Source organism: Numida meleagris, chromosome Z (assembly GCF_002078875.1).
Source record: "Numida meleagris isolate 19003 breed g44 Domestic line chromosome Z, NumMel1.0, whole genome shotgun sequence".
Classification (NCBI taxonomy): Eukaryota; Metazoa; Chordata; class Aves; order Galliformes; family Numididae; genus Numida; species Numida meleagris.
In genome coordinates, this window is record NC_034438.1 from 53,000,145 (window position 1) to 53,025,449 (window position 25,305).

The following is a 25,305-nucleotide window of genomic DNA, read 5'->3' on the forward strand; positions in this document are numbered from 1 at the left end:
ACAGAGCAGCGACATATTTATACAGTGTCAAAGGATGCATTGCTCAGGAGCTGACCATTACAGCTGCTGATGAAATAACCTCTGTATTCCTCCATCAACAGAAATAGTCTTCACGCTGGTTACACTCAGGGAATGTTGTGATCAGGAAATTAATACAATTTAAAATACATATGAGTCCATGGGGGAGGCTGGCACTGCATTGGTTGCCTGTACCTTTGTTTTAACTGGCTTAAGTAGAGTGTTGCTGTGATCTTTTTTCAGCCTTTTTACCACAGTGGAAAGTGGCACAGCTCTTGCTTTTGACAGTTACAGTCAAATTTGACCTTGATTTGTCAAGCTGTTCTGTAACGTGAGGAATTAGTGCTGATTTAATAGCTTGTTTTTAAACAGTTGTCTTTCAGAATTTCACAGATGGTCAAATGCTCCCTGAGACTAAGAACAAATTACCATCCGATTGTAGTTTGTCTGTAAGATGTAGCTGGCTGTACTTAGGTGACTGAAGTTTAAAAGCTAGTCGCCTTTAACCACTTGTTCAGTAGCATCTCTTCCTTTGAAAAGATGAGTGGAGGTGGAACTGTTCCTATCCTGCCTTACTGAAAGGAGAACAGTATTTCCCAGCTTTAGGTGGAGTCAGAACTTGGCCAGTTTGGGGAAAAACTGAGCACATCTTCCAGATCCATGTGAGATGGCTGAAGACTGAGACGTGCTCCCCAACCCTGTCTGTGTGATGGGAGAAAGTCAGTGTTCCTCTCAAACACTCAGAATGTACTGGGCACTGGGAGTGAGAGACGTGAGAATGGGTGGAGAGAGCCATGCCAGGGAGGGGATTCTTCCCGCTAGTTGTCTCCCTCTGGGCCATCGCAGCTGATAGAAGCATCCGTAAATAAATCTGAGTGTGATGGGAAACATGAAGACAGAAGATGTCTGCTGGCTTGAGAACCAGGAGCATCTGTAAGAAGCACAGCTGGCACCTTGAAGTGCAGCTGGGTTCCTGCAAACTTGGCATGGCTGAGATAGCCTTGCTAAGTGCAAAACCATGAAACTGCAATGACAAACTTAGTGTCTAGAAGGGTGGAACACAGTCTGAACATGTAGGAATTGGCAACAGTTATAGATTGCTGAAGCTGGAAAAATGGAAAAAGCAGTTTGAAAAAGTCAAAACTATTCAGGGAAAATAGAAAACAGCATTGTCTATTGGCTATTCCAGGTGAATTGTAGAAGTCAGCAGCATCTATTGGCTGCTCAGGTGATGGTGGTGTCCTACGCTCACTTTTGTCTAATGACATAAAACTGTCTTGGATTCTACTCAAAATGTAGCATCTTTCTGAGAGCTCCCCTCTATGACCTTCTCTGTGAAGTGACCTGCATAGGCCTGGATGGACAGGAGCCACACTGGGGGTGCCTGGCTGGCTGCAGACTCTATACTATGGATCATCATCTCAGAGCAACTTTGTCCATCGTTGATGAGCACCAATCCTGGGAGTGATTTTGACTGCTTACAGATAGTACAGAAAAGTATATCGGCATGCATCTAAGCAACTGATCGTAATTACACACTCTTTTTACTTGTGGCCATATGTAATTATTTGTCATATATACTTGCTTTACCAATAATAATTTGTAATAGTTTGAGAGAAATTTAAGGAACAGAAAAGCCTCTGCTCATGGCTTCCCACAGGAAGATGAGGGGCAGTCAGCTACAGCCTTGAGCTTAGGCACAAGTTGGAGGAAGCTGGTTTGATTGCATTTCTGTTGGCAAGAAAACTGCATGGAGCACAACTGGAGATGGTGAATGGTGCTTGAGAGCACAAGGCTACAATGCTCAGGAGGCAGGCATTGTGAGGAACCAGTGCTGATGTGCAGAAGCAGTCCAACAAAGTGGCTCTGGACAGTAGAACTGCATGTGCTCTGCATGGGACACCTCACTGCGGGTCCCTCTCCAAAATACACCTGTGCAGGTGGGTGGGCACAGGTGCCCCAGCCCAGGTGTTACACGGGCCAGCCCCGCATCTCTGAACTCACACAGCACCACCCGCCACACTTCCAGCATCCAGCACATGGGGCAAGGAGTTAATTCTTGGCTTTATTTCCAGGAAAACATCTGAGGTCAAGGAGAAGCTTTTCTCAGCAACAGGCATTAGCTTACAGTGGCTTGAGGTGATCTTAAGAACCCACTTCTTATCGCACCACAGTAAGATCAACTCGTGGCGTTCTGCCCGCCAACTTGTTTGGCTTGGTGTCCTGGAAGTGCTGCCATGTGGTGAAAGCCTCCTACATGGTTGCTGATGAAGCTGAGATATACAACATGAAGCAATTACTAGCTGCATATTTAGCTTTTGAGCAAGTGGAGAGGTTTCTATGTTCTCTTGAAGGACAACTTTCTGCTCATACAACAGCTGCGTAGCGACAGAAGATTACTGTAGTGCACTGGGATCTGGAAAAACAATCACCAGATACCGCTATGGCTATAGTTTTCCTTCTACTTACAGTACTTACATAATGCAAAATAAGTTACTGAGGGGTAAAAGTACTGAAGGTAGCAGGAGTAATAGAAGAAGATCCCCACAAATCAGAACTCTCATTACATGGCTGATATGCCTGCCATGTTCTGAGCAAGAGATAGAGAAAGAGAGAGAGAGCAGAGGAGCAGAGAAGGGTCTCTCCACTATGGTAAGTGTTCTAACATGTTTGCATTAATAAACATGAAAACTAATTAATTGAAATAAAAGGGTAGGGTTCATCAGTCTTTTAAAGTTTGGAGTGGAATGAGAAAACCAGACATCTCAAACAGGAGGAGAAAAGGAAGGAGGGCTGATACCAATCAGAGGAGGATGTGTTAGATAACATTGTCGTTACGAGGTAAACCTGAACAAACTCAGATGCCACAAGTCAGGTTGCGTGGGTAACTGTATGTGGCGCTGCAATGGGTAATGACGATGCTGTCTTCTCACAACCAAATGTCATAGCACAAAGCCTTGGACATTGCACAGTGTGGGTCCTGTTTGTGAAGATAGCAGCTACTGGGTCACGCAGCTGCGGGATCTGGCAGGCATGGCTCCACGGTTTACAGCAGCAGCCTACCCATATTCCAAAACTGAATGCAGAATTATCACTACGAGCGTCCCTTGGATTTACATAGAAATGTAGCTTTCTAGAACAGCTCAGAAGTTCTCGTACTTCATCCCCACCTACAGATTTCTTTTCGATATCCTCAAAGATAGACTTAGATACGATCAATTCAGCTGTTCTTCAGTTGTTCTACTCTGCAGGCTATTCCTTGCACACATGGCCAATCACACAGGGTTGTACTGAGTAGGAGATGAATTCAGCTGGCCCTGTTAGCTTTGGGGTTTGAAGTGTTTCAGTACTGGAGAAGTGTTTCTTCTGTGTCCCTGCAACCTGATATATTGGGCCAAACATTGCTCTGACTTGCCACATGCCTTCTGATAACAGCAGGTACATTAAATGAAGTGAGAGGCAGGACAGGAGGGGCCCCTCACCATCAGGAAGAGATGCAATTAAGGCAAACGAGATTTAGCCCTTCCCTGGTTGATCATAAGCCTAATTGAAGTAGTCCAATCAGGAATATATTTTTAAGCCATGACTTTTTTTTTTTTTTTAAAGCATGGGCATTCTCATTTTGGGTGGATATATTGCATTGGAAACAGGTCTAAAGTATACTACAGGTTTTTGAAGTTGGAGCTGTTCCTCCGTTGCAGGTTATTCCATCTGCCACATGAAAAGAAAAAAATAATTAGAGGTGCAGTCATAAGTGCCCTAGAATCTCTTCTCAGTCACCACAGTAGAGTTTTTGGACTTACAAAATATCGAATGGTCAGTGTAATATCTGCAGTATCCATACCTAGGAATGTCTGCTACGCAAAGTAATTGTACATGCAAAATTACTTTGAAATTGTTTTAGAGTTAGCAGAAACCTTCTTCACTTAAATACTGATTACTCAGTCAAGAAATAACTCCTCAGAAGTCATAACCAGAGCACTTATTTTGAGTACTTTAATGACTTACTAAGAATGGAAATTAGATAAAACAGAAAGTTCTAATAACCTCTGAACGGTGTCATTTGAGTAACGTCTACCCTAAGGAGCTGTTTAAGCTGTAGCGCTGGTCCATAGTATAACAAGAGGACACCTCAGCGCAGCCTCTGGAGCAGAGGCAGCAAGTTCTGACAGGCTGGTGTTCAGGCACCTGGGGAGACAGCCAGGGAGCCCTCCACTTCCACCTTTCTCAGAACCGAACCAACCCTCAAGATATCAAGCACACATTAATGTAAGCTTTCATCCAGCGCTCACTGCAGCTGATGGACTTCAGTGCTATCTAGACTGGCCCACAGAAAGTGGGAAATAGATTCAATCCAAATAAATTGGCAAGGTGCTATCTAATTTGGGCTAGAAATGGGATGAACCACACCAGGAATGTGTTGGCTATTTTCAAATCCTCTTGCTTTGCAACCTGCAGGATGGCACATCAGCCAAGCCTTGTACAAAGGTATGTGTCCCTGCACTTTTCCAGGGACCTGCAGACACTGCACAGAACTTCTTGCTGATCCTAGCTTCATGGGAGCTTGTGCTGCGTGTAGCCCCATTTGTAAGGCACAAGTAGGGTCCTAGGCTTCTGATGCCTTTCTGACAGACTGTCATGGTGTCAGGCCCTGAAGACAAAAGTGTATTTTAGAGTTCTGTTTTAAACTAGTGGAACAAGGCTGAAGAAACTGTTTTGGGCATCTGATTTTGCTGGGGCTACAAAGCTTGTTTCAGGTCTCAGAGAGTACTGAGTAAGTGTATTCTGAGTTAGGAACAAAATGATCAGTGTTGTTTCTGACCTTTCTGCGCAGCCTTCTTCTCTTCCTCCTTTTTCTTCTCTTCCTCCAGAGCTTTCATCTTTGCGTCGTACTCATCAGCGCGGGTCTTCCACTCGTTCCTGTTGTTCAGCAGCCCATCAAGCATAGGCTGAATTTCCTCATGGAAACGTGAAAATTCCTGACCAAAACAGCCATCAGTGCCTTGCAGCATGGAGGTACTGATTGCCACCCATCCTTTGCACCCAGGACTGGCCCTGATCCTTGCCTGCTGGGCTGGCTCCACAAGGAGGGTGTGGATGGCACAGAGAAGGGCCCAGCAGCATCCTGGAGAGGGCAGCTGGTGACAAGAGGAAGCTCTTCCCTCCCAGGCAGGGGAAAGGATGGGTCTCCCTTTCTCCTCCCCTCCCCAATTCCCTGTGCTAGGATGAAGACAGTGAGGTTCTGTTTGCTGCTCCTGATCTCATCTGATAGATCGATTCCATGCTTTTCTTGGACTTGAATCTCTTTGGAGTCTCCAAACCTTTTTCCTTCAAGAGGTAGCAGAACAGATTTGCTGAGAGATGGGAATCCCCTTGTTGTCACCTACTCTACCTGCCCCAGTGCTCCTGAGTGCTGTTGCTGCACCAGGACTCTGGACGCTAGGACCTGAACCCCCTGTTGACAGGATGGTGTGCACAACAGTGTGCTTACCTTATAGACAAATGTGCACACAAAGTCGATGAAACCCACTTGAAGCTTTGGGAGTTCAGCAGCTTTCCTTCTGTCCATCATGGGCTGTGGTAGGACACAATCACACCATGATATATGAGAACACTGTACTGGAAAACACTACTCTCTTTTCTACCCAGAGCTGCCCTATTGTGTCAGCCTGGCTGTTCTGCTGTGCTGTCCATCACCTCTCTCATCCTCCTCTGAAGAGAAGTGGAATGGGTTTATTTCCTATGCTGTTTCTGTAGAAATTTTAGACAACTCTTTCTTTGTCTATCATGGGGCAAAGGACAGAGTTTTTCCCTTCCATCTCTCAAGCAATTTTCAATTCTCTAAAACAAACCTGAACATGGAATTATATTTTAATAGGGCCATTTTGCTTACTGAACCATTACTGTATCATTTGTGTTCCATCTGTGGGGATATACTACGAAAGTCTACTTAGATTTTCTTAAGTCTGCTGGGTCTGTCATGGCTTGGGATATTCTATGACTCTATGATTAAAAAAATAAAAACAAGCTAATATAGAGACAATGTCAAGGAATAATTCTTGGTTCTTTCAACGCCAAATTTAAATATCTTCCCTATCTGAATGCCCACTTTTCTGGCAGATTTTGTCAAGCCTGGTAGCTACAGAAAGACTCACACCACTCTGAGAGCATCACTGCTTGCAGTAAATCTCTGTCTACTGTCTGAACTGAGCCCTCTAGCTCTCAAGGGATACTTACAATGGGCTGCTGCTGAAGGACACTTATTTCTAAGTCCCCTTGCTCCCAGAACTCAGCTGCTACCAGGAGAGCCACCTACATTGCCAAGGAGGGAGAACATAAAATTAGCACTGATTTTGATTTCCACATGGACTTCAGGACAGGGCTCACTATGAAGCAAATGTCACTTCTAACGTGTGGATTGCTCCACACCAACATCCAGCTGGGAAGGGCAGCAGTGGCCATGGGACTGCACTTCTGTAATGATGGCCCAAATACCCTTTTTGCACTGGGACTTGTCAGCTCACTGCTCATCTATTAAGAAATGTTTCTAATGTGTCCTTCAAGGATTTGCTTCATGGTCATAGTTGTGGTTTTCTATTAGGACTTTTTCAGCTGTCCTTTTTTCCACATTGAACAGGAAGATGGGTTTTATTTCTTTTCATCTTCCTTTAAATGTTAATGTTTCTTACTTAGTAATTGATCAAGTTCATTTCAGGGAGGAAATCCTAATAGAAAAACAAATAACTAACCAAACAGGAGGCATTACAGTAAAACGATGACAACAGCCTAAATAATTGCGGGTTTTTTTCCGTTTTTTTTCTTTGTTCCATTTGGTGAATGTAAATTCCCTACAGAATCCAAAACTACAATTTTAAAGACTGATGTATCTATCAAGAACATTATTATTATGAAGTATTTTCAGTAGTTTTGGTAGGAAACTTCAACATAGTTACTGAGTAGCTTAGAAACGTGCAATGCTTTCAAGCATAAGCTGAAAAAATCTGACAGTATGCCAAGCACCTGACCTTACTCTGGACTTCCCAAGGCTTAGTGATTGCTGACAAATCACAGGCAGTCATCATCATGGCCCTAAAAACAGAAAATAAATTAGTCTCTTTTCCAGAGCCCTGGGGCTCAGGATGTGCATGTCCTACCCAGCGTCTCAGTTCTGTGCTGAAGTGGTAGATAAGGAAAGGCAGGTCGCTGTAGCAGCCTTGGCTCTGACTGGGACATGGGTAAAGGTTTGCTCCATGATTCAAATGGATTTGTGCTAGGGAACTGCTCTCTCCTGACACTAGGAAGTTCACCATTTCAGCCACTGCTAGGCTGAACCTTGTGCCTGTAGACTAACTCATCTGAGTCACTTATGGAGGTGTAACAGTGAAGACTGCAGCAAGGTTGTAGGTGCAATTCATCACAAGCACAGTATGTTCTGCAGAGCATCTGCTGTTTACAACAGGACTGTTCAACTTGGATGGTTTGCCATTGGGAAGAACAACTCATGGACTGAGTTCCCTTTGCTCTGCCTTTGCAGAGCAATTCATTTTTTCCCTGTGGTTTTTCTCTGCTTCTCCAGAAGATCAGATTTGAGCGGGCAGTAAAATACCACATGCTGACCTCCTGCTAAGGGCAATCAGCACGACACCAGAGTGGGTTTTTTTCTCACTCAATTTGCATTTGAAATCAAAAACAGAGGAGTATATCAGCTAGGGACCATTGCTGCTGAAAGAGAAGCGTCCTTTTTAAAACTGGACCTATTGTGTGCATGTGCATGTTTTGGAGCTCCCACCAGCCAGCCCCAGAAGGACACTCTTCTTTCATCTCTAACCCTCAAAGACATGATTTACTCACATGACAACCTCTTTCTTTGTTGTCTCCAGAGACAGGTATTCGGTCCAGGCAGTTGTATTGTCGTATGTCTTAGACTCGTCAACGATCTTCTGAAACATTGTTCTCTTTCTTTGAGAAAAAGAAAAAAAGTTCCAAAAGGATGAAGTAGATGTGTTAAAAACAGATGGTCAGGGTGTCCAGTAGCCTTTTTCCTGGCAGTTATGTCTTCAGGGAAACCCCCAATAAAACCAGGCATCATCACTCGCTTCTCTTAAGTAGGGGGAACTACTGTAAATGGCTTAAAGGAATAGTAAGTATAGTAGTGAGACTGGAGCAGTAAGCTTGAAAGCATGTGCTACTTCAAGTAACACAAGCTGAGAAGGGCTTCTGGCTTTGCTGGCAATACTAGAAGGCTTTTTGCCTTAATGTTAAGCAAATGGCAGAAACCTAGAGCTGGCTCAGGTACTGGAGCATTTGTAAGACTACCTGTTGCTATAAACTTAGTCTGATCTTGTTAATATAATTTATAAACCTAAATATGTGAAGCAAATTCCAGGGAGGGGTTTATATACCATACACCCACATTTTGAGTGGCACCAAGTCTTGAAAGATCTGCTGGTTTGATACTAGTGATAAAGACAGTCCTTTAGGCCAGATCCACAGAGACGTGACTACGTGCTCTGTCCATACTCTTTCACCTGGAATCTGACCTATATGAAGTCTCTACATGTAGATGGTAAAGACTAGCTTGTTCCTACCTGGTAGGGAAGTGCAGATATCACAGATATTTGCTCCCATACAACCACCAAGCCTCCAAAGTAAGTGGACTGGGTTAGAGTTGGGGTTAGGGTTCCTTCCTCATAATCTTTTTTTTTTTTTTTTTTTTTTTTGACTATTTGTATTGCGTGTAACCATGCTTCAGTGTAAGACACAGAAGCAATCTCTGGTCTTGGCCCTGTATTTGAAAGCACATTTTGAAAGTTCCTTCTGCTTAAGATGTCATATACTATAGACTTCCATCCTTATGCCTCAGGAAATCAGTGCATGTGATAACATGGTCTTGGGCATTTTTGGCTTTGGTGTGTGAAACAGACAATGAACTGAATGTTCACCTGTAATCAACCACTTATTATTTGGGTTGTGCTGCTCTCTCAGAGAAGTTAATGGAGTCCTGGCCAGATCACTGACCATTAGTAAGTATTTCTAGAGCTGAAGTGTTATAAAAAAACATCACATCTCTCTTTCTGTTAGGGGATTATATGGGGCCTTGTCAGAGACAGAAGGCTGAAAGTTACATATGTGATGTAATTAATAAAAATTCAAAATTCTTTTGAACAATTTGAATTCTTCCTGCCAGCTCTGGCATTGACATTAAAAACAGCCTTCTGGAGGCAATGTCTGTGAAGAGGTTTGCTACCCAGAGGGGCTCTCGGAGCAAAACATCACATTTTGTCTTTGCACAGCTCCAGCTGCATCCAGTTCTTCACCCACAGTGAACATGACCAACTTACTTGAAGTACAGTGCCAGATCTGTCGCTATAATGGCAATATCCATCAGATGAATCATGTGCTCATGCTGTCTCCGGTTGAGGTTCTGGCATATATTCAGTGACTGAAAAAGAAGAAAAAGAAGCTGCAAAGTGCAAGCACTGTGTTGCTGTGAGCTACTGGGAATCTCCCTTTCTCAGAATTGCTTTTTTTTCTAAGAGCTGCAGCCTGCTTCCCTAAGGTCTGTTGGTGCCTGGTCTCCTCCTGTACTCGCTGAGCAGGGTCAGTGTCTGCGCCTTGATGCACATTCCATGCCTAAGCCCTGTCCTCCCACCCCAGGGGGAATTTGCCTAAAATGGAAAGTTAGGTGGGGGAGTGTGCTGGTCTTGGTCCTATCCAAGGGGCTACAGGAGGACAATCTTGTGTTTCACGTGTTCCTAAAGGGGCTAATGATATGGCTTCTGAGGAATCGATGTCATATGAGCGTTTTGGTCATTGGTGAGAAGAAAGCATCTGAGGGTGGAAGGGGGTGAGCTGGCTGCAGGTCCTCAGAAACCCAAACCCTGTGCTAAACGTATGGGCTGTGGGTCACAGAAGTTGACAGCCTGGTGTTTACTGCTAAAAACCACCACTGCAGTTAAATTATTCAGGCTCTTACATTACAGTTTATTACAAACCTCCTCAGAGAGCAAAAACTTTCCAAAATCCAGGTGGTGTCTCTCTAAAATTGAGGATCCATGAAGTTTAGCTAAAGGATTTTGAGATCTGGTAGCATAAAGGAAAAATTAAAGATGTTAGTACAGCACTTAAAAAAAAAAAGTGTCTCATTTGATATTTATCATGTGCATTCAACTCATCTAGCAAAAGCTTATGAGTAATACTGTCAATAGCTAATGATTTCAGTCTAACTGGTAACAGGCGGTGACTTCTTATAGTTATTTGTACTCTGCATACAATACTCTTCCGCCCGTGGATTTCACCTAAAATGTTGTTCATGGCAGAATTGTTGTTATTCAGCATAGTGAGCTTGTTGTTAAGTTCCTGAAAAAGTATGTTTTGACATCTGGCAATAGGAACAGGAAAACCACCGGTCCTTGAACATCTTCCTAGGCAAAGTGCAAGACCATCTCATATCCAGAGCACTTGCGATGAACTTGCAGATTCACTTACATTTTTTCAAAGCTCCAGAAAGCAGTGGGATAGCACAGCCAAAAAGTATTGGAGAAGAGCTGTGATCTGACACTACCTTGCTGGTTTTTTGAATCAGCTATGGAAAGCAGCACTCACATCCTCACATAGGTGATAGGTTTCTGCAGGCAGCAAGGGCAGTGCTATGCATAGTGCTCTCCAGCCAAAAGCATGCTTCCTATGTCCAGGATGCTCAGGGAAGCATCCTGCATCTCCTGTGATGCTCAGACCACTAAATGCCTGCTCTGCACCTGGCCTGCCTATACCAATAGTGTAGAGCTTTGGTTTAACCAGAGGGCTGAGGGCAGCCTGCTAGGAGGCAGAGCAAGCCGCAGCCAGCAGTACAAAGTTTCAGCCTTCTCACTGGCCAAGCCATAAGCCCAAGTTCATAGCAAGCAGAAAAGAGAAGTTAATTGCCAAGGAGGGCTGTTGCCCTGTACAAAACAGACCTGTGCTGGAGTTTAGTGTGATCACAGCCTGAACCCATTCCATGCAAGAGAAGCGGGAAATGGCTGGAAGTGGCAGGAAAGCACTTACTTCATCTGGTAGAGGTTGTTGGTTCCTCTGTGGTCTATATCATGGCACAGAGCAGCAGTTACCATTGCAAAGGCTTCAAGGTCTGTGTAGTAGCGCTTCAGTTTGCCAGTCTGGAGGGTGAAAATGTGCATGCCATCTGTTAGTATGCCTTACAGGAAAAGGAGTGGGACTGTGACTGGGACCTCCCCGTTGAAACAGCCCAGGAGAACTGGAAGTGTTACGAAACTAGATGTTATATACACACACTTAGATCAAAATGGGGAAGCAGCTGGAAACAAAATGTTTTAGACTCAGGTAGACACCTGTCACATGTATGTGCTTGGTGCCCACCTGCAAGGTTGGCTACTTGCTGCTATAGCATCCTTGTGCCATTGCGGCGATTGCACCCTGACAGCCACCTGCCTGCCCTCAGCACTGGGACATAGGGCTGATCCATCACAAGTCTATGGTGACAACAGCAGTTCTGATGCCTCTGTTCTATTGTGGGCATCTCTCACCCATGAGAAATGGCACTTTGCCACATTCATACTACAGTCATAGAATCATAGAATCATCAAGGTTGGAAAAGACCTCTAAGATCACCATGTCCAACTGTCATCCCACCCCTACCATGCCCACCAACCAAGTCCCTTAGTGCCACATCCACACAGTTCCTGAACACCTCCAGGGATGGTGACTGCACCACCTCCCTAGGCAGCTTCTTCCAATGCATTTCTACTCTTTCTGAGAACAATTTTTTCCTGATATCCAACCTGAACCTCCCCTGGCTCAACTTAAGGCTGTTACATCTCATCCTATCACAATTCATCTGGGAGAAGAGGCAAACTTAGCAATGGGCTTACATGTGTGGTTGTTCTGCCTCTAAATGGGAAATGTGAGGTTGTCTTCATCTGAGCTAACATCAGTCACTACCAGAAACTACTGGAGGAAAGGATGTCCCGCAGTTCCTCACCCTACCACGCAAATGGATTAACCTGGAGGTTCTTCAAGACCAGACATGTCTGTGCCTACAAGAAGTAAAGTTCTCTGGGTACTTTTGGCTGCAGCTTGGAGGGTAATGCATGCACTTAATGTAAATTGGGGCCTCATTTGGTGCTAGGAGCGACAAACTAATCCTACATAGGGTTTGAAGGGGGCTCTGCGTGTCTCTAGGCCGCAACATCAGCCCTGCTTGGGGTAAAGCTGTGCCACAGAATGAATAGGGCTGGTGTTACCTTACCATGAGAAGTGTGAACATGGTCTGCGCAACATTAAAGCCATGGCGCCAGTTGTGGTATGTTATCTTCCGGTAGCCTTTGCTGACAGAGTACACAAACCTCACCAGAACCTGAAATTGGGGAGGAGGACATTAGTTTGTGCAATGTCAGCTGGCTTGTGGGTGAAGCTGGCAGCTGCTGCTTTTGGAATAAAGACAATGCATAGAAATAATGGATAAGGTTCCATAGGTCTACAGAGGTGGAATGTTTACCCCCGACATGGTTACAATAGAGAGCATTAAATATCAGACTGCTTTTTTCCACCTGAGTTCTGCTTCTCCATGTGGACTGTCCCTTGTAGCTACTGAAGTTTTCTCCATTGGAGAGGGAATAAATTGTGAGTGAGTATTCATTATTTTAAATCTCAGCTGCTCAGAGGGGCAGCAAAGAATGACTGTTGTTCACATCTGTACCAGGAGCATGACATTCCAGAACGGACATTTTGAATGCTTGTAGCACTGACTCGTGCTGTAGGTAGAAGCACAGAAGTAACTCCTGTGCAGAGGCCTTCGTTTCCCTCCTGCTCCCCCGCCAGCCGTTCCGGGACGAGGGATGTGCGGTGGGAAGCATTCTGTGCAGCAACCCGCGGCTCCCACTAGATGGGGATAAAACTCACAGCATGCGCTGAAACGTCTCGAGGAGACGGACGGACTGTGGCGAAGGACCTAGAGTTTGCAGATAGAGGACTTCGGGGTCGAATAAGGTCCGATAGTGGGGTAGGCAGATTTTGCACGGTGCAGCCTCAGTCTGTAGAGGCCCAGTAGCAAACCTGTACTGGTAGCCCACAGAGCACTCAGCTTCCCCCCTCAGTACAGAGCAGAAGTGGCCAGCTTCACGCTCCAAACCCATGAACGAGGTGGGGGTCCTGGGTTAGGGTGAGTTACCTCCTGTGGGATCTGGAACTTCTTCACCACGCCAAGCTCGTAGTACATCTGAATGCCACACTTCACCAGCTCCAGCTCAGTGCACTCGAAATCGGAGAACCTGAACTCATAGATTTCAAACTTGGTGGGCCCTGGAAGTTGTTCTTTCTGTGAAAGGCAAAATGGTTTGTTGCTGTGGTATTTATGCTGTCCCTAGAAACACGTGGAAGTGGTTTTGCTAAATAGTTATTGGTCTGATGCTGCTGGAAGCCATCTCTCTTAGAACGTGACGCACAAACAGCTCTAACAGGGCTATTTTAGGGTTAGGGTTAGGGTTAGGACTGCTACTGAGCAATCCTCTTACTTTCAAAGGACCTACATGTGCAAGGATAATTTTTTTACATAAGTAAACATTTTCCTTCAAGGATTTAGTACAGATGAACAAAACGTTCTCCCTCATCCTCTGTTAAAATAGCCCTATTAGAGGGGGAAGAGGGAGAATGTTTTTGGTCTGACATGAGAGACTTGTTCACATTGTTAAGCACCCCTCTTTCTGATTTGATGTAGTTTGGAGACTCCAGACTTGTCAGGTCTTACAGGAGAGGTCTTAAAGTTCCGCATTCATTCTTGTGAACAAAATGTATGATAGTTCAGGGCGGATGGCATGTTTCCACGTGGACTTTGAACCCCTTGTGATAAGGAAGCACTAGGCAGGCACTTCACAGGAAGGCATTCTCTGCGACTTGGTCATAATAACCTCACACAGAGCACAGGAGGGGCAGGCGTGCTTCACCTTCACCCTTCACCAGGTGCCTTGTTGATATCTACCAATTCCAGCAACTCTCCTTTGCCTCCACCCAGGTAATAGTTGTTTGCCACACTTCCAAATCCACCCGCACATTGCCCTTACCAGAATACTTGCCAGCTCCTCTTCCTCACACTCACTTGGCTCCTTGCCCAGCCTTTCCCGCGTTGGCTGCAAAGAGCATGGACACGTTACACTGACTACTGTACCCACAGGACTGTGTGCTGTACAGCTTGGGGGTAATCTAAGGGTGAACCTACAGGAGGCAGCTCTGGTACGAAGATCATGTTTTCCTCTCAGACCTCACTTCTATTTCTGATCTTTCAACATGTTCTTCCTTGTAGGAATGTTATCTCTTGCATTAATTTTGCTTGTTTTTCCTCCACTTCCAAGAATTCCCCTAGAAAATTCCCAGTGTCTCAGCCAGGCTTAGCAACTCCATATCGTCTGTACCAAGGTAGTTTTGGGGTACAAATTAACTCCTCCTTCACATCCCAAAGCCTGCCCTGAGCAGCATCTGCATGAGCCCACCTCCAGGCCTGGCTTTGCTGAGGAAAATAGAAAGGACCCCAGCACAGCATGCTAAGGCAGAGAGCAAACCACAATCAGCCTCAAGTCAAAACAAAGACTTGTTCTTGCTACAGTGTGAAGGTCTGGGTGCGGCCTCCATGGCTGGAAGACTTTATGGGGGATGGGAGACCTTTGCCCACAGACACAGCTGCTGTTCAGCACTGACCAGGCTGTCATGCACATGCACGGCTGGCACACTCACAGGAGTGCTGCACATTGTAAGGCATTACCAGAATTTCCTGAATTTCATCTTTGTCACACTTCACGTGGTAGAGCACCATATCCTGGGCAATATCTTTCCGGTTCTCCAGTTTGTTCATCTTATCGTATGTATCTGTGTTGAGTACAGACCAGCCCAGAAACTGTGTCAGGGACTTGGAGAGGAGGAAAAAGAGAAACAGTGAAGTAACCATAGTGTCTGTTCCCTATAGCTATAAAAAGATAATACTGTGTAACATGTTTTTATAGAAACCTGAGCTCCAGTCTGGCCCCAAGTCTAGCAATGAGCAATTGCATGTTTGCTCCCAGCCACTAACTGTTCTTCAGCACAGGAGCTCCCCAGCTGGTGGACCTGCCTAGATCTTGAGACTGTCCATACCATACAGATTGAAGGACCCTCTGTCCTGGGAAAACTACTTATGTATGTTGTTACAAGTGTTCAGTATAGTACCCCATGTTTATGGGAAAGCCTGGTGTCACAGCCGTGACAGCAGGCTAGGAACGCTCATATCAAGGGAAAGCAGGATGGTCTTGTCACCTTTCATACCTGTTTACTCATACTCTGCTTTCATCTTATTTGCTGCTCACTGGCCAATTTGAATGGATTTTTTTGCTTCGTTGTTTTATTTGGTAGTAAAAGTATTTCAGAAAATGCTCTGATTGATAATGGATGCCAAGATCTATATGTCCATATTGGATTGAAACTAACACAGAAGCATTCATCAGCCACAGGGGCTTTGATAAGCGCTACTGCTTGTAGGTTCAGTAGCTGGCCACACCTTGAATCACAGCCACACTGATAACTTAGGTGTAATTGCAGGAGGGAGTTGCCCAGCTGAATCTGAGCACAGGTCAAAATAGCCATGTTACTACTACCTCATAGCTGCTGATGGCTAGGTGTCCAGTCTAAGAATGCTGAAACAAAATGATCTGAACACAGGTGAGTTTACAAAATTCAAAAACATCCAACATTTCATGGAGTCACCTTCAAAACTTTCTGTCTACTGCATAACCAATTAAGAAACTTAGGTGCAGAACACTGGGGGACGTTTGCAGGGGCACAATGGGAAAAAATGACCTCTCTCAAACGTATGAACTACTTCCAGCCATAACAAGGAATTATACCTCCATCAGGGTCTCATCCTGTTCATCAAATGGTTTCCCATCTTTTCTGTTAAAAAATGTGACAACACCAACAATTTCCTCCTTTTTGTTGACTATTGGCATGGAGAGAACATTTTTGATAGTCCATCCTGATTCATCTAGAGGACCTTCCTTAAAGAAACAGCAAGCAGAAAGACACCATATGCTTAATGTGTTTTCTAAATGACTTCTGATGAAAAAAATACCTATGTGCCTAATATTGACTCTGAATTACATTTGTGTAAGTAAAGTAGAATGCTTCACAGAAGTGTTTACATTACCTGAAAGTTAAACATCTCGTCTGCAGCAGCATTCATAATATTGCAAATCTAGGGGATCGCAAAAAAATATATACATATTTTACAAATTGCACACAGAAATTAAAATACCAAAACAAAAAACTGAACAGCAGCTTTAATGAGACTTCATTTCAGAAAGCCTTAATGAAGTCCAGGCTATGTACTTACAAACCCACTTTCAGCCACGTATGTTGGCAGTCCAGTAACTAGTGCCCAGTGATCTGGGGTAGGATTTCTGATGGAAAGAAAAATGGAAAAGGGTAATTAAGGATATGTATTTATTGAAGGACTGCGATGATAACAGAGCTGACTGCACAATCTACATATACATTTCACTCTCAGCTACCAAGCAATTGTGTTACTTTCAAAGGACCTACATGCGCAAGCATAAATTTTTTACACAAGTAAATATTTTCCTTCAAGGATTCAGTACAGATTAGCTCATAGAATATCACAGTCAGCAGAGCACTTGAGTTAAGAAAAAGCTATTCCTGATAGTGAGGGTCATGTTTCAGAGCTACAGCATAGAGAAAAATATAAGAAAGTCTCTGGTTAAGAGTCTGCCAGATTAACCACTGCTGTATTTCTGTCATGGGAGCTTTTCTTGAAGCATGAGGGTGGACATCAGGTGGAAATCACTGCAAAGTGGTGTGATCAGAACAGGGTAAAACTTCTGTTGTGTCAGAGTTGTCAAGCAGACATTTAGGCACATCCTACAGCAGTTGGAAAGGAGAGTGGTGGTGCTGAGGGATGTGGGGAGGTAGGCTGGAAGGCATGTGAGGAGGTAGAGGGCACATGTGTATGTATGTGTGGAAGGAAGACCTATGAAGAGGAAAGAAGGTGGCTAGGAAGCTTGATGAGAGGGGAGCTCTCTCACCAACTGCTGCAAATGCAGCCATCTGTGTTTCCCTTATCAGCTTTTGGTAAGTGAAGGCTGAGGAGAGAAACACCATACAGAAGTAGCAGGAGAGTTAAACCACTAGAGGAGAGAGTGGTTTGTGGGGGAAGTCTTCTCAGAGCCCACTGGAATGGTGCCCAAAGCTACTCTGCAAAACTCAGTGGCAAGAAGAGAGAGTGTTTTTCAGAATGGGAGGGTCTCAGAGTAGGGTTAAGAGAGGAGGGAAAGTCAGAGAGAGCCTTGAGGAGGGGTGACCAAAGGAGAAGAGAGTAGAAAAGAAGCTAGAGGACAGGCAGAGGAGCAGGAGTGACTGTGAGGGTCAAGAGGATATCCAGATGAGTGGTGGGCAGGGCTGTGACAGTGGGTGCCTCACCATCAGGGCAAGCTGGATGTGCTCAGCTGCTGGCACAGGGAAGGCACCAAGGAAGAGTGATGCCTTGGACTGGCACAGACAACGGCAAAGCTGCAGGCAGTCAAAGCAGCTAATTCCCATACATAAACAATTGCTTGTTGTGGTGGTTCTTGGAGCCTGACTTACAAGCCAGGAGAATTCCACTGCCCTGAAAGAAATCTGTGTCCCACAGAAATGTGAGTTGAAACAGCATCCTACATTCTGGTTTCTTACTCAGTCCTGTATCAGTCCTTTGCATATCTCTTTATGAACATCTTTAAATCAGGGACGACCTTTGTTTTAGCTGCACTCTGTATCTGTACCAAGCACACACAAACAGTGGCAGCAGTCTGGGCACTTACGGGATGACTTTAATGTCTTCTTTTCCATGTAATATATAATCAATGACTTTGTAAAAGACTATTTCCTGCAAACAAAAAGAAAAATAGTATTAAATCTAGTGGTTAGATAATTCATCCAGACAAGAGACTATAAGAAATCAGCTGTCACTTACTCTGCCATCTGGAGTGCGAGGTCCTGAGTAAGGGGGAACTTCTCCTAGCAGGACTGGCCATAGATCAAAAAATTCCTGTTTTTCAAATAAAAGAAGTATATTTAGAGTGGAAAAGTGCATTCTGCCTCAAACTTCAGAGTAACTGCTGCTTTACTGTGTTGGTTTTGGTACTCTGTAAACAAGACATGAAACAACACAGCTCGATCGATCTTAGGCAGCACAATGATGTACCTAAGTCAGGAAGCATCAGGTGCCTCACAAGGTTGTATACGGCCACGTACAGCTTACACACAAGACATCCTTCAGTGAACAGTGTGGACTGTATACAAAGAGCAAGCAGCTATTTCAGTATTTACCATGTTCTTCATTTTCCAGAGTGTTTCTATAGGGCTGATCTGCTACCTTGCTAAACTGAAAGAACATTTTTCTTAGGCTATGTTATAATGCTGATCAAAGAGTCTTTGCCAAAATAATAATTTTTTGATATGTTTCCTGACAAGATCAAGTACTATAAGGGCTCAGACAATGTGGTGGAAATCAGAAAGCAGAGGTGCTATGTAAATGTTGCTGTCTACCATGTAAAGCTTGTCAGTCAGCTTGTAAACAATCAGAACAAATCAGAGCTGCAGAGGTAACTTAGATTCTGTTAGTCTGCATTTCTGTGAAGCCGAATTTCACCTAGAAGCCTAGATAATATGCACATGAATAAGGTCTTGAAGAGAGTTGCTGCTTTGTTGGTGGGTGTCTCTACAGGCATCTCATTATATATTTCTGGCATCCAAAGACTTGGTGAGGCTGTGCTTGCAACGTGGACTTTGATTGGGATTGCTGCTTGATAGTTAAACACATTTGCCTCTCCTTTGTCTCCATTCTTGTCCTCTGGCTCCATTCTTGTCCTCTGGCTCTTCAGATAGTCCTATTCCAGGGATAGACTCTTTCCTCTCCTCCTATTTTCTTCATCTCATGTTTTTCATTCATACAATGGAATTAAAAAAGCAAAACAAAGCAGGAATAATAACTTAAAACTAGCTTGGACTTTGGGTCCCCAATAAACCTTATCTCCACAAATCAGTCATCTGTGGATAGTAGCAATTAGGAAGACCTACCACTCATCAGTGAACACTCACCTTTTGCTTTGTCATATCCAGGAGGCCTACTGAGTACCTGTCACAGTTCAGATATGCTCTCACTGTGTAGAAAGCCTTGTGGAATTGCCTCTCAATATCTGTCAGTTCCTCAAAGACCTTGTTAGCTGACCACAGCAGCACCTGCAGGATAAAAGCCAATTGTAAGCACAGTGCAATAGCAACAAAAGTGCAACTGCAAACTCTCAAACCATTGCTTATTCACACTAGGAATTACTAAGGAAGGATGCACTCTGAGGACTAGGCATGCCATCACAGAGTACTATGCTAAAGGCCAATCTTACAAAGGTAATGGTGCCAAACAGACTGTACACTTACTTTTTATATCCATAAGTAAAATCTTGCGAAGTCTAAAGGCTGGAGTTGGAAACATCTGAATCAAATCTTTCCTTAAAGTCTTTGCACAGTTGCCCTGTGCGTGCATTGGCGTATGACCGTCATCCCCATGCTATGCTGTGCAGATATACCCTTATGAAAGCTGCTGCTCGTAGGCCATTTCATTTGTAAAAATGGAGGCTATGCAGTGAATTAGGCAGATGTTTCTAATAGAAAAAGGGAAGTCTTTGTGGGCATAAGGGAGAACTTTATCATCTCTGAAATGGTAAGGAAACCATCTGTGCAAATGCTGACCTTATCTAGTGCCCATGTGCCTGACTGGGTGCTTTGCTCTCAGAACCCAGGAGACATCAGTGGCAGTGCCTAGAAGCACTGGGAGCAGCTACCTGAAGCTGACTGGACCTATGCTTGGAGCATGGAGCACTATTGCTTGGCCACATTTGGGAAAAGTGTGCCTCATTGCTTCACTAAGGGCTAGCAAACATCATACACAGTTCTGGCTTGCATTGCTCTCTGTTTCTAAACCATGGGGTAGGAAAGTTCAGGCACTGTTGTAAAGCATGAGGTGCTAAATGCTACCAGCCTCCAAGCATCCCACAGATAGCTCAGTGTTGTTGCTGTCCAAACTGTTTATGGAAAACGAGCAATGGCTTATGTTTGCTCTTTTACTGCATGCAGTAAATAAGGCTCAAAGCCACAAATGCAGTGAGAAGAATTGAAAGAAATGCATGAAGAAAGGCCAGTTCGTGGAATGATGTAGAGAAGTCTGGCAAAATGTTATATGGTCTTCTACTAAGACTCTTACAGAGTCTGCACAAGCAGACTGTATTCTCTTCGCACATTACACTTTATTTACAGATGTTTTTGCAGCATAAAAATCTTACACATCTTTGGGAATGTTGTTTGCTCAGACTGTACTCAGGTAGTTTTATGTCTAAAGCAACAAACAGTGTTAACTCTTACAGAGACCTTTTGATCTAGGTGGCCAAACACCTGTTAGTTGAGCTAGTTTAGTTTTTCTTTTCTGCCTTTCGTGGGATCTGCTAATACAGCAATGACATATGAACATCTGATTCCTAGGTTCAGGACCAGGTCAGAACACCCTGCAGGATGCTCTGGATCTTCCACATCTTGGGTATCTGTTTTCCTTCTAGACCCTGCCATGCCTCCCCCAGGCCTGCTAAGCCCTCAAGAGGAATGAACTTTAGCTAATTCTACTATAGTTAAATTAGTCAGTATTGCTAGATGGCTGTGTCACCTGGCCATCATTCATTGCCTTATGTTTGTGGAAAAAATTGTGCAAAGAACAAATCATGGGAAAAACTGGTGGCTGAACAGGTTCCATTCAAAATACCTGAAATCCATTGTCCATACTAATTTCTACTGAAGGAGGGAAATAGAACAGGCATATTGGAATCAATCTGCTTTCACTAAGAAGAAATTCTATAGCATTTTTTATAAGCATAAAAGATAATAACACAATGTTCTCAATTGTTTTGGGAGATCTTTCAGTGCTGCTGTCTGAAGTGGATAAATGCCTCAGGAGTGTTCCATCACCTTAACTCTGCACAATATCTGTATTCAAGTCCTGCTGAAGGTGGTGCCCCTGCCTCAGCACCAACAGACAGACATGGTGACAAGGGACTCTGAGGAAGGGGGATTATGTGAAAGCATCCAGGGGCTACTTTTTCTTTCTGCTCTTCAGACTCAAATCTCTGAAGCAGATCATCTACATTTTTGAAACTAGAAAAAGTGATTTTGATTTTAAGATATAGCCCAATCTGCATCCTTGCTCTTACCTGGCCTCTTCGAGTCTCACAATTGTGAAGATAGCTCAAGTGATAAATTTTCAGGTTTAAGGAAGCAAAATTCAGGTACTTCAGGAAAAGCTGTAAAGAAAAACAATGGAATTGGGTCAGATGCAGTAGCAGTCTCGTGTATATTAGATTTCATAACACCACTTCAGCAACGTCATGGTAATTCCCCTGGATAAATGCTTTGCTTTGCACCAGCGTGAGATAAGGCTTATCACACTGTAACTTCCCTGAAAGATTTCTGAGATAAGCATCCTCATAATAAGCTTCTTCTGTTACAGGGTGGGCACCCTGTAGGGAAATTTACACTATGGTGCTTCAGTAAAGCAGACATCCCTAATGTAGAGGGATGTATAACCCATGTTATACATGTTATACAGCAATGCAACAACTGCTTGGTAGAAACTGAACTACTGACCACTTACTGTTTCATCAGAGTTGGTGAAGAATGGGCCGTTCAGCTTATTAATAGCCAAAATGACAGCAACTAGATCTTTGCCATTCAAGATGGGTGTTGCAAGGATGCTTTTTGTAGTGTAGTCGGTGAGCTCATCAACAAATGAACTGAACTGGGGACACTGTTCAAAGGAGAATTTACAGATTAAGCACCTTAAACAATATATGTAGCCTTAAAGCCAAGCCAAAGCACAGCTTCTTGATGCAAACTGTCTAGAGAAAAGTTTTGCTTAAAATGTTGAGGAAGATAAATTAATTAGTAGAAAATCGGACAACGTACAGGTAATAAAACTAGTATCAAAGAACTGGCTGTGGCTGTTGATTGCAATACATGCACTTTTTACAAAGATCTTGCTAACCATAATCATTTAACATGTCGAAATCTGTCAGAGCAAGGAGGATCTCCACTAATCATCCTCAGACAACTGATGTCCTTCATTATACCTCCTGCGTCATTTTCTCCAGTGTTGTATTAACACTGCAAGGTGCATGTAACCAATTTCTATGCAATACTGCGTAGCTACAGTTTATAAACCATGCTTTCTGTTACAGTCAACAGGGTTTGGCTGCACAGGGAGCCCTGTCCTTGAGAGAACTGCCATTCAAACCATTGGGAGAGCATTAGGTCATGCTGCAGGAGCAGTGTGAAGAGAACTCAGTGTGGTTGTCAGTGTCATTGTCTCTCAATGCCAAAAGAAAATGAGATACAGAAAGGGTAATGTGAGGAAGATAGAGAGCCCAATGTCCTGCACAGTGACTTACTGACACCTTCTTCACCTGCTGATAGGGAGTGTGGGATGGGTCTTGCTGACCCATCATCTTCCTGCTCAGCTGAACAACTTGACAACTACAGCTCCTTTTATCTGAATTAGTAAAAGCCCAGAGCTTTGTTGCCTCTGATCACAATCAAGATGTTGCTCCTGAAAGAGCAATCACTCTAATGCACCTTCTCCCTAAATATCCCTCCCTGCTAGCCTTCCCTGCCAGCTACAGTAGACCAAGAATTTAAATGTCTGTGTTTCCTTCAAAAGAATTGTCATAAGAGTAGCACAGCAGCACCTGAAAGAGCTCGAGTTGGAGTGCAGGACTTGGCTCCCAGCTCTGAAGTCGTTACTTATTCTTGGAGAAGTGTCTGAAGAGAGAACCTTCAAATTTTAAGTTATATTCTGATGCATATTTTGAAAAAGAATGGTTGCAAAACCAAGTCAATATCTTAGTACGTTCTATGGAGATCAAGGAAGATTTTGTTGAAGCATTTGGATATGATCATACTAAGCAACAAATGGACAGATGAACAGATGGTCTCTTTGTAACTAGCAAATAATAGATGGAGTAATCTCAAATGCCATATTTGGGTCACATGGATTTTAGTTTTATATCTATGATTAGAGCAAGCAGATTGTAATTCCTGCCATTCAGATTTATGTGATTCAACGGAGGAGTAAGAGGAGGAAGTATTGTTATGAAGGCCATAAGAATAAAACACTGAAATTCCTTGCACCACTCTCAGTATTGCACTGTACAATGTCTGCTGAAAGAGTGTGCTTTTTGCTGCTTTTGATGAAAATCACGCATACCCAGGTTACAGTTAGCCCACATGCTGGACTATTTGGTGGATAAAGAATTGGTTGGATAGTCTCAGCCAGAGGGTTGTGGTCAACACTTCTGTGTCCGGGTGGAGGCCAGTGTCAACTGGTGTCAGGGCAATCCCAGATATGTATGACTGGGAGAAGAACTCACTGAGAGCAGCCCTGTAGAGAAGGACTTGGGAGTTCAGGTGGATGAAAAGCTGGACATGAGCCAGCAGTGTGTGCTTGCAACCCAGAAAGCCAACAGTATCCTGGACTGCATCAAAAGTGGGGTGGCAGCACGGGGGGGGGGGGAGGAGGGGAAGGGGAAATAGTCCCCCTTTGCTCTGCCCTTTGAGGCCCCATCTGGAGTATTGCATTCAGACCTGGGACCCCCAGCACAAAAAAGATGTGGAGCTGTTGGAGCGGGTCCAGAGGAGGCCACAAAGATGATCAGAGGGCTGGAGCACCTCTGCTATGAAGAAAGGCTCAGGGAGCTGGGCTGGTTCAGCCTGGAGAAGAGATGGCTTCGGGGAGACCTCGCTGAGGCCTTCCAGTATCTAAAAGGATCTTATAAGCAGGAGAGAGACCAACTTTTTACATGAGCAGATAGTAATAAGACAAGGAAGAATGGTTTTAAACTAAAAGAGGGGAAATTATGATTAGATATTAGAAGGAAATTCTTCACTCATAGGGTGGCGAGGCAGTGGCACAGGTGCTCAAGTCCAGGTTGGATGGGGCCCTGGGCAGCCTCATCTGGTGGGTGGCAATCCTGCCCCACAGCAGGGCGTCGGAACTGGATGATCTTTAAGGCCTCTTCCCACCCAAACCATTCTGATTCTGTGATTCTATGACTATGATTCTATGATGAGTTTAGCTTCACCTCTCTCCATAAATGAAGTTGGAAGCAACTTACACACTGATTACTGGTGCATTAGTTTTCATTACACAGCAATTACAATGCAAGAGGTTTGCCCCAGCACCAAGATGCCCTTCTGTCTCTTGACCCCTTTGAACCAGTAAGCATGCAAGCCTTTTGTCTACTGAGCAAATGAATAAATGGCAAACCTACCTCACTGACATCCTTGATGTTCATGGTTTTCTTGGTTTGCGCGACATAGCCCACAATGCCTAAGTCCAGTGGGTAGACTATCTCGCAGTCTGGGGAGACCAGGCATTCCTCCAGCGTGCTTCCCTCTTGAATGTTGAAAAGCCTTGTTGCCAGTTCAGGTGTGCCGTTTCTTTGCCTGTACATGAAAAGACTACAGCGGTCAGCATGAATAAGGGACCTGATTCTTCTCAAAGTCTTGAAAACAACTTTCTCCATGTTGATGCTTTCTTGCATATCTTGTATCAACTCAAAAAGAATTTCACTTTCATTGTCATCACAAGGCTCTGTTTTCAGTTTCTTCTCAAAGTATTGCTTGGCAAAAGCAGGGTTGCCATCAAGAAACTTCTCCACGTCGTCTTCACTAATGCTCATTGTGAATGTCCTGGGTTCTGTAGTAGTCCAGTGATGCAGTCTATGTAAGAAGAACTCTTATTTCTGATGTAGTTCCTAAATTTTCATAATAGAAGATGTTGCTTCTAGAACAGCCAGAGATGATGTACCACTGCAAAGAGAGATCGTCATCAGGAAGGTATTCCTTTATAGTGCCGGAGGCGAGTCTGTGGGAGGACAGATCTTCTCAACCAAACAGATTAGATGACCTCAACTTTCTTCTTCTTAATCTAAATGCAAACAAAACCTGAGTATTCACAATATCTTAAAGCACTCTCCTTTCACTTGGCAAGCAGAAAACTTCCTGAAATAATTATATTGAGGTAGCAGCAAAAGAGAAGAGCTGCATCTTCTAACACTGAAATAAGCTCTTTAAAGTCTAATTAAATTTATACTGCTTGTACCTAATCCTTGGCTAACAAGGTGAGCATCTTATTATTTCTGCTCTCCCAGGTTGTCTAAGAAA

The 25,305-nt window shown here is 44.0% G+C and overlaps 1 protein-coding gene across 1 annotated transcript; it reads right to left on the reverse strand.

Annotated features, from left to right (window-relative positions):
- PDE6B (phosphodiesterase 6B) lies at positions 122-24,945 on the reverse strand. Its single transcript, XM_021380751.1, has 22 exons — positions 24,411-24,945; positions 21,740-21,892; positions 21,300-21,389; positions 19,147-19,287; positions 18,020-18,094; positions 17,868-17,932; positions 16,385-16,451; positions 16,199-16,246; positions 15,900-16,049; positions 14,786-14,929; positions 14,091-14,156; positions 13,202-13,348; positions 12,281-12,388; positions 11,062-11,171; positions 10,014-10,101; positions 9,360-9,460; positions 7,870-7,977; positions 7,044-7,107; positions 6,256-6,330; positions 5,510-5,593; positions 4,841-4,997; positions 122-3,729 (listed from the first exon to the last, which is right to left on the reverse strand). The coding sequence occupies exons 1-22, from the start codon at positions 24,819-24,821 to the stop codon at positions 3,671-3,673; spliced, it is 2,511 nt and encodes an 836-aa protein (XP_021236426.1). The 5' UTR covers positions 24,822-24,945; the 3' UTR covers positions 122-3,670.